The sequence below is a fragment of the Fringilla coelebs genome (genome assembly GCF_963513975.1).
Source record: "Fringilla coelebs genome assembly, chromosome: 18".
NCBI lineage: Eukaryota > Metazoa > Chordata > Aves > Passeriformes > Fringillidae > Fringilla > Fringilla coelebs.
In genome coordinates, this window is record NC_140044.1 from 6,107,362 (window position 1) to 6,124,963 (window position 17,602).

The window sequence follows — 17,602 nt, forward strand, 5'->3', positions numbered from 1 at the left end:
CTTTACAAAGCCATAAAGAGCATTGAGGACTGTGGGGTGAACTGTGGAATGGTTTGGGTTGAAAAGGACCTTAAAGATCATCTAATTGCAAGCCCCTGACTTGAGGCTGCCACCTTCCACTGGAGCAGGTGGTCTAAAAGGAGCACTGGAGCATCTCCAGAGGACCAAAGCAGCATTCCAGGGAAGGCTGTGGTGTGCACAGAGAGGCTTTAGGTGGTGTGCTGGGAGGTGAGAATTCATCAGGCCACAGAGAAACAGCTCTCAGAGATCCATGTTAAAGGGCTGGCCTTGGGATGGGAAGGAAAATCATAGAATGATTTAGGTTGAAAAAACCCTCCAGGATCTTTGAGTCCAACCCTTCCCCAGCACTGCCACTAAACCATGTCCCCAAGTGCCACCTCTACACATCTGTGAAATCTCCCTGTAAGAGCATGGCAAAGTGGCACAACCAAGTCACAAGAAAACCTCTTGCCCTGCCTTCCTTCTATTTAGGAAGCACGTTTATCAGAAATAAAAGCAGGATTTAGGAAATTTTTCCTTCAATATCCACCGCTTCTGAAACCAGTTTCCACTCCAAAAGCTCCTCCAGCCCTTTGCCCTTCCTTGTAACAGGAGTGCCAGAGTCCTGACCCAGACGCATGGACTGCAGGAATTTGAGCTGAAATTGGGTTTCCATGAAATAATTTGTCCCAAGTCCAGCAAAGGATTGTGTATCCTCACACTTAGGAGCAAGAGTGAGCTTAAGAGCTTTTCTGGATTGAAGCCTCAAAGAACAAAAGCTGTCTGGAAATGCCAGGGAATGGAGATCAAGATCTGAACCCTTACAGTGGGAAAAGGAATTAAATGTAAGGAATTGCTTGGATTTTTTACAGGCTGGCTCTAATCATTTAACTTAGGCTGAATAAAAGCCTTATTAATAATAATGACTGCATGCAAAGTTCTAGCTCCAATGTTCTGCTTTGTCCTCACCCAGAATGAATCACTTGGAAATGCTTGTCTGCGTATTCTCCTCACCCTGCACACGCAGCCTCAGAGGAGCCAGATGTCTGGAGGAAAACCCAAAGTATTAATCAAGCCTGTGCACCTGCCAGAAGAGTCTGTTCCTGCTGGGATCCAGCTCTGCTGGGCTGAGGCTTTCTTTCAAAAAATTTGGTGGGGAGAAATATATTCATGCAGCTGCAGAAATGGTTCATGGGAGAGAATCCTAAAGCCCACGGTGCAATTACAGTGCATTGGGAGGTAAATTAAGAGTATAAAATATTGGACATTTAAGTAATTCTTAAAATGTCTGTGCAGGCATTTATTCAGATCATGTTCATTGATTTTAATGTGAGGGAAAGTTGCTGTCTCATGCAATACCCACATTATTCAGATTGAAATCTGAGCACTGTCTCTCTTTCATCCCACAGGGTATTCCCCCAAAAGTGCCTCTGCTTCCTCCCCACCCTGGAGGAATCATTGCTAGTGAGCACAGGAATACAAACCTTCCTGATCCAACCTTTATCCCTATTTGAAGATCAAGTTATTTCTGTTTCTTAAGCTTTGCTTTTCCACAACACCTCAAGAAAAATAAATTTCAGAAGCCAAGGAAATGCTGCATGGTTGGAGCATGCAGGAATTAAATTTTTTTTTGCTGAAGTCAAACTCCTCTGACTGACCTGGGCAAGTCACTCGATCTGAGGTGAGCTCTAGAACTGGGTTAAAAGAAAGCTGTCCCTATAAAATGTAATGCTGCATCTCATCTAAACATTCCTCGAGGGAATGTGGTATACAAAAATAGGCTCTGGTCTAATTGCAGATAGGAAGATTGTCTCCAATCGGGCTGGATCCTGCAGCAGACAGGAATAGTAGCTGGTTTTTCAAAGGTCTGTCCCAGAAGCAGCAATTCAGCTGGAGCCTGAGGTTTCCTGCCCACAAAGGATGTGCTCCATCCCCCTGAGCTCCTGCAGCTTCCCTTCCCCATCTCTGACTCTGCACTAGTTCTACAGCACCACAAATTCCAGCACCTCAAACCCACAACTCCTTACTGAGAGCATCCTTAGGGAGCTGCTGCCACCTGAACTGTCCCAGACCCACAGAAGGCAACTAAATGGCTCAAAATCCTTGTGCTGCCTTTAGAAACCTCCATTTCCCCATGGGAGACGTCCTTGGCTTGTGCTGCTGTCAAGCAGGACCCCAGAACTGCTGCTCTTGGGCTCCCTCCCAGTTAAGACTGAAGGAGAATGGCTGAGATATGGCAATTTTGAAGGCACTCAAATGCCCCAGTCACTTCCCAGGGCCCAACCCCAGCTTCATTCCTTGCTAACAGAAGACAAGGATGTGGTTTCTGAGAACCAGAGGCTAATGGATAACACCAAAGTGTAAAATGCAAGGATTACCAAAGCCCTGATAATTTAATTTGTTTGTTTAATTAACAGAGTCTTGGAGAAAATAAGGAAATATTTACAAACTGCCCATATAAAATCTGAGTTGGCAATTTCAGCATCTGTTTAACTTTACCTCTCTTGTCTCAGGTAGTGAGCAGGAGCTCACAGCCAAGGTGCAAAAGAATTGGCTTACAGCCATTAGATTTCAGCCCCCAAAAGACTGTGACCCCCAAAGTGGGTAAAAAAATGTAACCTGAGGAATAACAGGAATGCCACAATAATCAGGATTGATGTTCTCTCTTACCCACTCCAGCTCAAATCAGGAGTAATCCCCTGAAAGCCAAAGGGGCTGCACTGCCACAGGAGAGGTTCCAGCTCAGCTGGGTCCAAACCCTGCAATGCCTGACAGACACCTGAGTTTGGCAAAGAGAATGCAGGACTAGGTCCAACAAACAGAAACAAAGGGCCAGGGGTGGTTTTGGAGCCCTGCATCCCCTCCCCACGTTGGCAGGATATTGTGATCCTCCACAGCAGGGGTGGCAGAGCACAGCCCTGGTGTTTCCATGCCTGTGAAGCTGCTCCTGTCAGCATGGGGACATTTCTTGCAGGAGAAGCATCTGGGCCCTGCAGACAGACAGCCCAGAGGAGCTGCCCAGGGTGAAGGGACACAAAGCAAACTTGGATCTTTGGAGAGCTCAGCATTTAGAAGACAGCGCTCTTTAGCCCTAAAATTGCTGAACCAGCCCAGTTATGCCGCAGGGAGAGGAGAACATCACACCAGCTGCCAGTCAATCCCTGCTCAACTTCACCACTAACAGAACTATTTTGAGTCTCCCAGAACTGCAACTCTGAATTCAAAAGTCCTTTTCCACCTTTTCCTCTCCATCAGCAGAGTTTCCCTGAGCTGCTGGCAGATTTGTGCTCCCCAGGAGTGATGGGGATATCATCATCCTGCCACCACCCACATGGGCACCTCCTTGGCTCAGGGCAGCTGGTGGCACCTGCACAGACAGTGCCAGCTCTGCCAGGGCACAGCCTCTCCTTGCACCTGATACATGAATCCCCAGCTCCAAAGGACAGCTAATCACTTCTGTCACCTCTCATTTCTTCCCTGGCATAACCCAGGTTCTGCAGGTGGATGGCCAGGTGTGGATGGGAGCAGGAGAGCACAGCTCACACACTGAGAACCTTCTGCAGAGGGAGAGGCTGCCCAGAGAGCTGAACCCTGCAGAAAGGGGATGGAAGCCATGGCCCTGCCACGGGAGACCAAGGCGTCCTCGGTTAATGAGGGAGCCTTGTTTGAACGGGGCAGCTTTGGGGGCCTGCTGCAAGCAGGGCTGGGGTCGAGAGCCAGCACGTTCAGGGCTTTTGTGCTCACCTGGATACTTCCAAAAAAGGTGCATTACCCCACCCAAAACTCCCCCAAAACCTCCATAGTGGAAGAGGGGAGGAATGATGCGTGTCCCCCCCAGCTGTCCCTGCAATGCAGCAGTTCACAGGTCAGCACAACTTCTTCACTTCAGTTAAGGCTGCATTACCCAGCCAGCTCCCAAACTCCACACCTGTCCATCCCTGCTGCTCGTTGCTATGAACCACCCAGACATGGGCAGATGGGAATCAGGCTCAGCACCAAGCAGGTGGTGACCAAATTTCTGACATCGCTGACAACAGATGAGCCTCACACAATCACCCAGTCTGGCTGCCTCCCTGCCTCTACCTGTTTGGACCTGTTGGCTGATTTTCATCAAGTTTGCCACAGTGATGGGCAGCAGTGAGGATAAGAACCTCTTCCCCCATTTTTGCCCCTCACAGGAGGCTGCCCCATGAGCTCCATGGGGCTGGCACACACTACCCAGCCTGGGAAAGCCACGAGCTCCCAGAAAGCAGCTCCCCCATGTTCCCCCGCACAGCAAATGACAGGTTTGTCCCCTCTACTTATTTCCCTGTGCCAGTAAACACAACAATAAATAGCAAGCTGCAGGAGGCAGATGATTGTGTGGTGAAAGGTGGAAAACATCTAAAAATGATTTAAAGCAGGGAGGAGAATAAGAAGAGAGGTCTGTGGATTGTAGTCTCTGAGGAGGAGGAGCTGCTCAGCTGGGGAAAAGCAGCAGAGGCAAGGAAGGTTTTTCTTCCCACCCTCCAGATCTTTGCTCTGGGTGATGCTCAGGTTTTCTGTGCAGGTCCCTCTTTGCAAAGATCCCCAGACTCAGCCCTGGCACCCCAGCAGCCCCAGCCCTGGGAGAGGAGCAGGGGCAGCACTGCAGGGACTGGATCCTTTAAAAACTCCTAAGGACCAGGGACACATGGCATGGGCACAGTGAAGCTGAAGAGAGATTATCTAGCTGCCATTTCAACACGCTGGTAAATCAAAGTCGATGGAAGCCATATGCTCTGCTGGGAAGCATCCATCTCGTTGCCAGGGAAACATCCTTCCCGTTTAAAATGGCAGGCAAAGGCTTGCAAAAACCTGCTTTTAACCCCCTTTTCTCAGGAATGATCCAAGTCCCCCAGCAGCTCCCCCAGCCCTGCGGCATCGCTGTACTGCTGCTGCCTGGGAGAGCTGCTGCAGCTCAGCCTGGGAACAGGAGAAGGAGATGGTGCTTCTCCCCTGGGCTCCAGAGGAAATCAGAGCCAGCCTGGCAGCAGTGAGATCCCACATCCAATTCCCAGCTTACTCCCAAGGCGGCTTCCACAGCTCATTCTCTGGAAAAACAGGGAAACACCCGCCTGGGTCACATCCAGCATCTCCGCTCAGGGATGCTGCAGGTTCCTGGTGCAGGCACACACAGATGTGCCCAGATGTGGGGCAAGACCCTGCTGCAGTAAGGGAATGACCAACAGCAGGACCACAGCTGGGTTGGTGCTGCTCAAAGCATCTCCTGCAGAGCTGCAGGTACCACCCATTCCTTGCAGGCAGCGAGCACGGGTCTGACCTTGGGAATTACAGCAATCTGCAGCCAGGACTGCAGGCTCCAGGAGCCACGGGAAACCAGCACTGAGCTCAGCAGCTGGCTGGGTCTGCAGCTGGCCCTGGGTCTCCTGCTCTGCATCTGCACCTTCTCCTTGCTCCCTCTAAGCCAGACCTACAGTCCTGGGTCTAACACAGCCAGGCTGGTTTGCCAGGGCCACTCTCAGCTGCAGGAGGAGCTGATGGGGATGTGGGAACAGCACTTCCAGAGCGCAGTTTATAACCTGGCACTGTGGAAGTCACAGTGTTTGGAGTCACAGCATCCTCAGCCTGCTGCTAAACCAAAGCAGGAGCAGCTCCATGCTGGTTGTGTAACCCAGCCTCACAGGACTTTCCCCATAATTAGAGGGCCTTTCCCTGCAGTCCCATGGGGGCCATATGCTGCACTTGGGAAAGGATGCTCAGAGCTCAGCTTCCTCTCCAGCACATATTTTCAGTCTTCCCTAGAAACAGCAAAGAGCAAGAGGAAGCAGGAAGGAGGGGGAAAAAAGTTTAATTAATCTTCATTTAATTTCTGCTGTCTTTTAGCAAATGGAAAATAAGTGAGCTAGCCCATCAGGTCTGTGCTGCTGTCCTGGGCTCTGCCAGCCCTTGTTTCCCAGATGGGATGCACATCCCACCAGGCCACTGCAGCCAGCAGGAAATGCCATCACAGGGACAGGCTTGACTCCAGGCACTCTTCCCAACACATCCCACAGGGATGTGGCTGCAGAGTAGATGGGTCTCCCCAGAAACTGATGGGGAAGCAATTCATTACCTTCGTGAATTTCTCTGTGATTTTCACCTCCCAAGGGGGGAAGAGCAAGGCCAGAGAGGACTGAACTCCTCTTGGAGGTTCAGCCTGCTCATCTACAGCAGGCTGGGCTTTGGGCAGGTGCTCTCTGCCAAACACACACCCACAAAATGTTGTCTGCAAAGAGGGGAACCAAAAATGGCAGGTTTGATGGAGGTGCTCCCAAGTGCCCAAGTTCTTGCATATGCATGGGCCAAGTCCAGGCAAAACCAAGTCCTGAATTATTAGTAAGTCTCCTAGGTTTGGCTATTCCAAATCTTGGGTGGAGACCCAAGGTTGGGATATGCCCCACATTCTTGTAGATGTTTACATCCCCACCACCTGGTAAAAACAGCAGGAGAGAAACAACTTTAGAGTCCTATTTATTTGTTTTATTCAGACACTTCCATTACCTTTTCATATACTTATAACCCCAAATCATTCTCCCTATACTAAGATTGTTTGAAATCACTGCCAATTTAAAACCAGATTTCATACCTACACGGTATTATCTAAACTGACAGAGGACAGGATTAGATTAGATATTAGGAAGAAATTCTTCCCTGTGAGGGTGCTGAGACCCTGCACAGGTTGTCCAGAGAAGCTGTGGCTGCCCCATCCCTGGAAGTGTCCAAGGCCAGGTTGGACAGGTTTGGAGCATCCTGGATAGTGGAAGGTGTCCCTGCCCATGGCAGGGGGTTGGGACAAGATGAGCTTCAAGATCCCTTCTAATGCAATTCTATTATTCTATTTATCCCATTAATTTGCTGATCCTCACACCAAGCCTCAGCAGCTCTCTCTGTGTCATTTAATATGACTTGAGGTGCTCCCAGCACCCACAACTGCATCAGGAGGGGGAGGGTGCAGCCTCTGGGTCTGGAGGGGCAGCTCAGAGAAAGTTTCCAATTACATCTGTTTTCTGTTGCAGAAAAGAAAAACATCATCAGCTACAAAAGGTCAGTGCAGAAATTCTTTCTATCCCTCATTAGCCGGCACCATAAGCAAGAAGCTGCTAATTAAGAATAGCATTAAAAACATCAAGATGTTAAAAGAAGAAAAGGTGGAGAAGAAAAATTCAATGCAAAATTCTGGTAAATTACAGACAAAGAGCTCAGGAAATTCTCCTTCTGTCTAAGACTTTTCCCTTCCTTACAGGAGTAGCCATAAATAACAAAAAGACCATGCCAGAGATGTGCATCCCCTACCCACAAGAACCCAACCAGAGATCACATGAACCAAGTTTCTTTAGAGCTGATGTGGATTAAATGCTCCATTCCCTCAGGCTGTGGAGACACAGCCCTCATGAAGTGCCAGCAATTGAGTTCAAGACATAATGACATGAGGAGTTGTCCCTCTGGCTCAGGGTGATGCTTAATTGGGTGTGAAGTCAGCTTTTGGATGAACACTGCCATTAGCAGGCTGGCTGCTGTGCAGGTACCAGAGAGGTGCTACTCCTTCCCCCAAATTCATTGCAGGGCAGCTTTCTGCAGGCATGGGGTGCGTCTAGAAAGGCCCACCCTGGGGAAAAGGACACAGCAAAATTCCTGCACTGGCAGGGTCTCAGAGGAGCCCACCCACGTTTGCCCATGGCACCTCCAGTCCCTGCTGTGATACCAACGGAGACTTACAGCCACTCAACACCTCATCTCTTCTAAATAATGAAAACCCCACTAATCAAAAACCCAGCAGGATCAGCAGAGAAACCTCTGGAGTACAAATCCCACCTCCCCCTCAGCCATGAGCCACTGGAGAGCAAGAGCTGCTCCTGGACAAGGACATGCAGCACACTCAGGTCCCCAGGAGCTGTCCCAGCATCTCCACACCCCAAGATGGAAAAACATCCCATGCAAGCTCCTACCCATGCTCCTGCAGCCAGGGGAGATGGGATCAGCAGCACGGATCTTCCAAAGGATGGAGCCAGTTTGAGGGTTGGTTTTGTTGCTCATTCAAGCCTGGAGTCTTTATATAGTGTCAGGGCAGGATCCAAAAGCGGAAGAGAGACACCCACTCCCAGGGAGTGTAACACACACACTGAAATAAATAGCTCCCTGCCTAAGGGGATGACTCAGGGATCTCACCAGTCCTTAAAGCACAAATCATTGCTAATAAACCCCAGAAAGCATGGAGGAAGGCCTACCAGGAGGTCAACTGGGCAAGACTTGGCATTTCCATCCTTGCCAGGCATAAAAGAAGAGGAAGGATGAATAACCACTGAAAAATAACAATGTCCAGCATTGAGGCAATGGTCACACCAGCCCAAGCCCTTCCTGCAGTCTACCTGCCTCAAAAGCACTGAGTAGTCCTTGTTATTTGGGACAGGTTTTGTTTTTCACTGCCCCTTCTGGAAGCACTCAGGCTTAACCACCATATGGTTTGGAGTGGCAATAGCAAACAGAGCCTCACTCCCTGCTTGTCCAGCTATAATATACAGATATTTATATTTACCTATTTTGCTCTCCTCTTGACTCAGAGATGGAGTGCTCTTACATCCCTTATTACATTCTTCAGATCAGGTAACGAACCTCCCAGCAAGCATAAACCCAATTAATGGCCACTCTGAGACTCTGAGTTGAGCACAAGCCCATAAACATGCAGGAGAACATCTCCCAGAGCTGTCATTTCACTGCCACATATAACACCCCAACAGGAGAAAGTCAATGAGACCCATTCACAGCCCTCCCCGTGCTGCATCTGTAATGAACAGTGAGATCACAGCAAACTGTCCCTCTGTGGGTGATCCATGTCACTGGGAAGATGCCACCCTCATCCTCCCAGCCCAGTGTCAGCCCTGCTGAGGTTCTCAGGCTGGCCAAAGCCACCCCCACCTTCCTGTGCAAACCCAAGGAGCACAGACAGAAATCAAACCACCAATCCAAAAGCAAATCAGGTGACAGGAAATGCTGTTAAAAAGAAAAGTGGAGCAAAGATAACATTTACCAGCAGCACCCCAACAACTGTTTTATGCCTTTTCTGTGTCTTGGATGCTCAGTACACCAAGTCTTCCAGCAGGGATTGGCTCTTTTTGACTTGATGGGCAGAACAGAAGCTTGTAGATTTCTACTCCCCTTAGGGGTGCTTACACACTGCTGTAATACTAACAGAACAATATTTTCCCCTTTCTATTCACTTTAACTATTCTTTGACTGATTTTCTTTTTCCTTTGCACCCCATATTAGTTTTTTCCACCACACCAAATCTGCAAGAAACAAACACAGCAGGTACCCAGACACAACCTAGTGCCCTCACACAGGAGACACACAAGGTGTCCACAAGTCACCCTCGAGCCAGGATTTCTGAGAGCTTATTTTTCCCTGGCCATCATGATAACTTCATGGAGAGTGACAGGCTCGCTGTGGAAGCTGCGTTAGGAGTGCCTGCCCTGCTGTGCTCATCCCTTGCAGTGCATGACAGCAGCTCTGCTGCCACCCCAGCCCTAATTTGCTCCCACACTGTCACCTCCCCAGGGCTGGCAGAGCTCTAAACGAGAGAGCAGAACTGCCAGGCAGATCAGGGTTTGTTTACAAATGAGGAATTTGCGAATGCTTGGGAAAGACCCTCCGCAAGGCAAAATCTGTCCTGAAGAGACCAAGCACCAGCCACGATGGGGCTGCCAGGAAGTTCAGACAGAGAGCAGTCGCCTCCTAACTCAGTGATTCCCTCTGCCTTTGCCTGTCCTCTGGTTTCCTTTCCCTGTCCCACCCTCATGGGGGTGGCAGTAAGAAAAGGAGGCTCTCTGAATGGAGATGGCACTGGGGCACTTCGCTCTGGAACACGACTGGGGCTGCTCAGGAGCTGCAAGCAGGGTCAACACGGCTCGGTGGCTTCTGAGTTTTCCCAGTCTTGGGTTGTAGATCACGAGAGTTGATCAGGGTTTGCTACAAAGATTCCTTTCTCAAAGGTGGATCTCAGATCCAGGTCATCTCATTTCAGTGTGGAGAGCCTCATCTCTCCCCTTCACCTTAGCTGCTGGGGTGCACTTCTGCCTTTGAACACCCCAGTTCCCACAGGCTGTGGCTGGACGTGGGAGATGCCTCCTCTCGCTCCTGTTTTTCAGTTTAAAATCATGCCAGGCTCTGTCTTCTCTCCTCCTTGCCTGCACTGGTCCCACCCAGCTCTCACAGGTCTGCAAGGGAAGTTAGGCTCCCTCTGCCACCAACAGAGGGAAATGGGCAGCTCCAGAAGGCAAACCTGCCCACCTAACCCTGCACTGAGGCTGCTGTGGGACTGCCACGAGGAATCCACCATGCATCTGAGCATCACCAAACTCACAATGAAAGCTCACTGCACCTTAAACATCTGGACATTATAAATCCTAAGACAAATCAAGTGACTGCTCAGTCACAAGGGCTTGCACCCAGCAACCCCGGTGACTCTGATCAAGCAAGCAAGCAAGAGTGAGAGGTGAGAAGATTCCAGAGATCTTCTTGCTTCCTCTCTTGGAAAAGGCAGCTCTTTGACATCCAATCCACTCCAAAATAAAATCACCTTATGGGTGCTTACCAACACCAAAACTTTTCCACACATCTAAAAAGCACATTAAAAGGCTGGAGTGATGCCAAAGAGAGACCAGAGAGTTCTGCAGGAGCTCTCTGCTTTCCCTCATTGATTGGCAGTTGTGCAGCCAAGAAGCCCCAAGGCTGTAAGGAAGCAGCTCTGCCACCCCAGCCAGTGTTTTGTGTGATACTCCCCATCCAACAGCACAAGTAATCATTCCAGTGCCTCGCAATAAATGCACAGGACGCCCCCAAGACACCTCTGCTGTCAGTGTCACAGGAGGCTGGGTTTGCAGCTTTCCCAGGAAAAGGCCATGTGGGGAGCCCAGGTCACCACAGCTTCAGGGAGCTGAGCAGGCTCACACAACCTGCTCATCACACACATTGCTCTCGGAGGAAAACAAATTTTACATTGAAATGCCCACTCTTGCAGTCCTGCTGGAATCATCTTTCGTCTCAGGTGGCTGTCAGAACAGCCCAAATCTTTTTGTCTTGCAGCCTGATCAGAGCCATTTAAATGTGTGGTGGTGGAGGACCCTGCACCCACTGTCCTTCTGCACGACCTGCTTTTGCCATCGTGTGTTCACTAGTCAAGCACATCTAAATACACTCTAAATGCATCCTAAATACATTCATGAAACTCAGTCCAGGCCACCACAACAATCTGGTTTTGCAATGTGGCTCATTTTGGACCAACAGGGGTGAAAAATCATTGCATTATTCTGAAGAAATGTGTGTCTCAGTGCTGGAGACTCCTCTCTTTGATGTGCAGGGACGTCACAGCAACAGGGACAGGCCGTTAATCCTCTGTAGGAACCACTCCCCACCTTTCTCAGCTCTACCATATCTGTTCCACAGGAGATTACATGGCAGGAAAAGGGACTGGCACAGCTCCCTGTCACCACAATTTAAAGAACAATCTGTTCCTCAGGAACTAAGAAACCAGCGAGCATTTGGGCTACCTTAAAAAGGGTTATGCAGGGCTAAGTGTTTGCTACTTAACTCCCAGAAGCTGAACACTGAATTTACATGCTTTTTATCCTTGTGAGCACCACGGATACCTGGCAAACCCTGTGCTCAGTTCACCCTGGGCACAGTGTCTCACCCTGTCACCCCTTCCTTGTGCTGCAATGCAAACAAAAAATCAAGAAACCTGATTTTTGTAACTCTATCTCTTTGAGCTATGCCCATCTTCCCTTTAGTACAGGATTTGGGGCTTGCATTTTGGGTTATTCCTTCTTTAATACATCGAACCACAGCAAGACTCATCTGAGGTGTGCTGCAGCACAAAAAGGAGGTCACCCAGGGGATCAGCTTGTTTTTCATTTCCTTAATGTCAGTGTGGGGTGAATATGATGGCTGGAACGTGACACATTAAAGCAACTGAAATCAGGCTGCTCTCACCAAGCTCTGACTAAGCAGCTGGAGAGGAGCTCGTGAGGCATCCCAGCAGGAAGGTCCCCTTGTCCCTGGGGTGCACAGGACCCCCCAGCTCAGGGCAGAAGCCCTGGAGGTCAGAGCCAGCAGGTTTTTTAAGCCCAGCACCTGTGGGAGAACTGTACTGGCCCCTTCATCCCCCTCAGCCTGGAGGTGGGCAGGGGAACCCAGGAGAGGTCCCTGCATGTCACTGGTGATGGGCTGGGGTGGGTGGCATCTTACCTGCCCACAACAACCCTGTCTGAGGGTTTGCCATGAACCACCACTCCTCAGGGGTTGGGGATGGACTGCCAGACCACATTCACCCCGAATTCTGGGGCAAGAGATTATCTGGGAATGGATCTACGTGAAATAACCATCAGTTCTGAGGAGTGAAAGGAGTGACAAAAGAGGCCACTGCTGCAAAGAGAAACCCTGGAACACCAGGGAAACCCCTCGTCCCCTCTCTGTGCTCCCCCTGTGCCAGCCATGGCCATGGCAGGATGCAGGCAGAGCAGGCAGGACACAGGAGAGAGAGGTGGCTCCCCTGGGTGAAAAGGGAAGAGCAAACGGGATAGGGATGGCACAAGGAAATTTGAATGGAATTAGACAGGAAATGTTCCTCCTTATTATAATTTAAGTCCATGCACTTGCTTAATTAACTAAATGTATGGTGCACAGTATGCAGATGAAAAAATGCACCCAAACTATTTTTAACACAGTTAAAGAGATCCATCAGGGTTGTAAATTCTTAGTAGGAAATACAAGAATTATGTTGGTTCCTGAGCACCCAGCTTTAAAGGTGCCTGAATCCAGGCTGTTTTCTTGCCACTGTTCCAAATGCAGCCCCTTCTTCAGCTCAGGGACCAAAGCTCAGCAGCTCACCCAGGGATCAGCAAATGTGTCTCCAGACACCTCAGACCATGGGGGAGCCCAGTGTGAGCACCTTGACTGGGCTGGCACAGAACAGTCATCCCTCCTGAAATAAGACGGCAGGTAGAGACAAAAAAAATCACTTTCAAGTATAACAGCCCTTCCTGTGCACAGGACAGGTTACAGAAACCAAGCCAAAAGGGCTAGAAGGAAAAAAAAAAAAAAATCATTCAGAGTAATAAAATAGAAAACTTTTAGAAGCCAAAGGCCTCCTGCACAGAAAACTAAATTGAGATCCAAGTGCTGCTGCACGCCTCAAAAAGCCTGACCTGTTATTTAGACACAGCTCAACTTTTCAAGTTTCAGTTCAGCCTTGAACAGAATGAAGCCATGTGCTGCAATGGAAAGGATCTGTCACTAAAAAAACAAAAAAAAAAAAAAAAAAGAAAAATGGTGGGGGGGAAGTAGAAAAGAAAGGTATTGAGAGAAATACTGGGAGAAGGCGAGAAATAAAGAAGGCTCAGACTTCTGTGAGCCAGAGAGCACCTCTAGCTACACTCAAAAATGCGTCCCACCAGGCTCAGCTGTCCATGGGGTTATGCAAAATATATATGATATATCATATATATCATATATATCATACCCACAGCTCCCAAGAGCAGGTCACCCAGTTGTGTCAGTGTAGGAAGAGCTATTAAGTACAAAAATGAATCATAACACAGAAATATAAAACCCTGCTTTTGCTCACAGAGGTAACAGCTCTGCTTTTAGAGAGGCAACATCTGAGATGAGACCAGGGCTGGGGGAGTGAGAGATTCCCTGGTTTGAATTTCCCTGATTTCTTATGCATGAAATGGTGCGAAAGGGAATGATCGACAGCAGGAAGAGGTGGGGAATGAAATCAGATGGATTGGATCTAGGATGCAGCACTGGAAATAAATGCAACCTGCACAGGCTTCTCAAGGCAGAGCATCAGACCCAGCCTGGGCCTCTGCAGGCAGGAATTTAGCAGAGGTTCTTACCCAGAGGCACCTCTCATATTTGTTGAAACATCTCTGTGCTGGGAGAGTCCCAGTAGTTTCTGCTTGGCTTTGGGTGCAGGGAGCTGCCTGAGCAGCCCCAGAGCAGCTCCGTGCCTGCAAAGGCAGCTGGGTCTGTAAGCATCTCTGAGATAACACCCAGCCTTGCAGCATCACAACTCACTCACACTGGAAATAAACCTTCATGCAAGAAAGTCCCTGTGAGCAGCAGGAGCAGGGAGAGAGGGGTGCTGGCAGTAGAGAGGGCTGACTGAAGCCAGGACAGTGGCAGGACAGGGCACCCTCATCCACAGGCTTCTTCAGGACTCCCATTCCTGCAGGATGAGGGCTAAAGGTGCTTTTGTGCTCCAGGCTTTGGCACAAAATGAGGTTTGGGGCACAAGGAGATAGAGGGACCCCAGCAGCACAGGTAGGGCACTGTGCTGGCCTTTGGGACATGGGAATGGCTCCAGCCCTTCCATACAAACTTTATGACCTTGAGGCAGGCTTGTCCTCCTCCCACACCTTTGAATAAGCTTTTTATCTGTCCTGTCTGTCTGCATTACTGACTTCCAGCTACAAAACCCATTCCAACACTCCCAGACCTGGCACAGGCCATGCCAGGCTCACCCAGGCAGCAAGGGGGGATAACTGAGGCATGAGCTTATCCTGGCAGCTTTCTGTGAAGGTTCCCATATCCTTCAGCTCTTCCAAAGCTGTAGCAGCAAACTGCCAAGGCTAAACCCCTCCTGGGTATAGTACAGAAAACTGGAGTCCATACAACTTCCCAATACACTGTAAAAAAAGGATGATATCACCAACTCTTCACAGACATTGGTGCAATTACCACTTCAGCCCAGAATTCAGCCTCCATTTCCCAGCAGGTGTGTGAGGCTGGGGGCAGAGGCTGGTTTTACAGGCTCCCTGTGGTGCCACAGCAGATACAAGTGGAGTCACAATCCTGGAACAAACTCAGCTGCTTGGGCTGGGGGGGATGCAGCTACGTGGTGAGAGCCAAGGGGCACTGGGAGCAGGCTGGCACTGGGAACAGGGCAGTTTGGGGTGACCCTGCTCCTGCTCCTGGCTGCCCAAGCAAATGCAGAGAGCCAAACAGGTCAGAAGTTAAGACAGAGCAGCTGAAGAAGCCAAAGATGTTGGTAAAGCCCTCACAGTCAGAGCTACCCCTGCTGTTTGTCATGTGGCGTTCAGCCCCTTCCACGTCTGTCCCTGTCAGCCCAGTGTCCCAGCTGTGGTCTCAGCTGTGTTTAACAGCCCCTTGCACACAACAGCTCGGTGCACACACAATAACCCAGCTCCCAGCATCAGCACCCGGCCCCTCCACACCGTTCTGGAAGATTTTGTGACACAAACCACCCACAACTCCAGAGGGTGGAAAGGAGCATGAAAGGTGCTCAGGATGCCCAGTGCTGGGCTTCACACTCCTCATTGTAGCTGCAGCTGAGCTCCACAGATGTTCTCTCTCCTCCTCTCCCATTTCCCAGGGGAGATGAGCTTCCCCAAGGACCCCAACTCTCTGCAATGCTCAGCAAACCTCCCCCTTCCACCCAGCAAGGATCTCCCCTCTCTGACTGGTCCCACCAACACCTCCAAGGAAGGCCTCAATGTACAAAATGGCTGAGGAGCAGAAAGCACATCCCAACTCCTTATCTGACAGCAGCATAACAGCAAAGGGATGGAGGGGGGGTAAAAACCAGAAAAGGGCCCAGAAATCCTTCTGCCGTGGCTGACAGAGGCCCTGGCCATGAGGAAAAGCACAAAAACAAAACAAAAAAAGCTTTGGCACCAAGAGTAGGAACAGCTCAGCCTGAGCCCAGGCCTGCAGAAGAGCCCAGTGGGACTGTGGAAAGTCCCAGAGGGAAGGGAGTTGCAGTAACACCGAGATTTATCTTGACCCTCCCTTTGCAAGCCTGGGAACAACGGGAAGTCATCTGCACTCCGATGCAGCAATGCTTCAGAGATTCAGGGAATCCTTCTGCCAAGCACGGGTCAGCTGGGCCATTTCTGCCCAAAACCCGGGTGCCCGGGCGAGATGAGCACCCAGGGATGCTCCTTTGTTTACCGCTCGGCTGTACAGGCAGGGAGCCCCAGACACTGATTAGCATTTCTTTCTAGACACATCTCCCATTCAGACGCTTCCCACCGGGGACAAGAAATACCTCCAGAACCCTGAGCAGAGCCCCAGAACCAACCCCGGCCCCGAACCGACTGCAGCCACCCAGCAGGCAAAGATGGGGCCGGGGAGGGAAGGATGCTGGGGGGTGGGGGGGAGGAGAGACGGTGCCTGAGCAGAGCTTTTTGTTCCTCTGCTCACAGCATTGCTATGGTGATTTCAAGCAAGACGGAGGAACAGTCGCTACCCATCACTCCCGCTGCTCCAGCCCCCTGCACCGACCGCATGAGCAGCCCCTTCCCCCGCAAGCAGGAGCGGGCAGGGGGAGACAGGGGCTCGGTGCAGCGCACCTCTCCTGGGAGCCTCCCCCCAGCTCTGCAGGGGCAGCTTCTTCCCCCCCGCCCCCTTCCCCGGATGGCCATCACCGCCCCGAACCCGGGCACCGCCTGGGCTGGGGCGAGGGATGCGGGATGCGGGATGCGGGATGCAGCAGCGGCCCGGCCGGGCGGCCCGACCGATCTCGGGGAGGATGGGGGGGAGCGGCTCAGCCTCCGCCCCCCGCAGCATCCCCCGGGGCTCCCCAGCCAGCCCTGGCACCCGGCATCCCTTCCCCGCACCCGCTCCGCAGCTGGAGCATCCCTCCTCTCCGGCTCATTTGGGGCTCAGGGGCTGCAGGAGGGCACCCCGACCCGGGGGGGGTCTCTGCCATCAGCTTTGCCCCCCACCCTTTTACTCACACGTATGCGTGGTAAATGAAAGCCCATCCCCGCGGTCTCTCCAGCACATTGTAGAGGAAATTCTGCAGCTTGCGGTAAAAAGCATTCCTTTTGGGGGGCTTCCCGCTGCCCGAGACCCCGGAGCGGGGCTTGCTGAGGATGCTGCCCCGCTTGGAGCTCTCGGAACCGGCGATGAGGAGCGCTCCGTCCCGGCTGGAGTCCGGGGCGCCCGGGTCCAGCCCCACGAAGCCCACCTTGAGCTTCTTCTCGGCGGCGGGCCCCGGGTAGACGCCTCCGTTGCGGGATTTCTGCACCATGGTGGCGGCGGGGGGCGGCGGGGCCGGGGGCGGCGGGGGGCTCCGGCGGGGGCTCCGCCCGCGCTCCCCGCCGCTGCTCCGCGCCCGGCGCAGCCGAAGCCGCAGGAGCCGCTGCAATCGGCTCCGCCAGCGCCGCCCCGCCGCCGCCCGCCCCCTTAACCCTTGGCATCCCCCGCCGGCAGCAGCCTCCCGCACTCCCCCCACTCCTAAAAATCCGGGCTTGCCATTCGTCACCCCCTTGAAATTTAAAAAAAGCTGCTCCGACGGCGCCCACCAAGAAAAGCAGCGTCTGGCATTGTTTCCCCAAATGTGGGTCCCCCCTAATGCAGTGGGGGACATCCCACCCTCAGATCAAGCTGCAACATCTTCCTGCTGCCCCAGCCCAGTGTCTGCTCCCCAAACCAGGCTCTGACACCCCCTCAAAACCACCCCGGAGGGGGCTTCTCCTGCCCCCCGGGAAGGGCTGGGCAGTGCCCTGCGATGGGATTCCAGCCCCGTGCTCCCACTGGCAGCAGGTGCAGACACTGC

The 17,602-nt window shown here is 51.6% G+C and overlaps 1 protein-coding gene across 4 annotated transcripts in view; it reads right to left on the bottom strand.

Moving 5' to 3' along the window:
- The window catches only part of KCNQ2 (potassium voltage-gated channel subfamily Q member 2), a 73,644-nt gene extending 56,557 nt beyond the window's left edge, over positions 1–17,087 (bottom strand). For all 4 annotated transcript variants that reach the window (XR_014616610.1, XR_014616611.1, XR_014616612.1 and 1 more), the window contains exon 1: positions 16,779–17,087. Coding sequence is in view for 1 of the 4 variants with exons in the window: in XM_084218108.1 (XP_084074234.1) it covers positions 16,779–17,074 (296 nt within the window). In the remaining 3 variants the exon portion in view is untranslated. The remainder of the gene's footprint in view (positions 1–16,778) is intronic.
- Between the last annotated feature and the right edge of the window lie 515 nt (positions 17,088–17,602).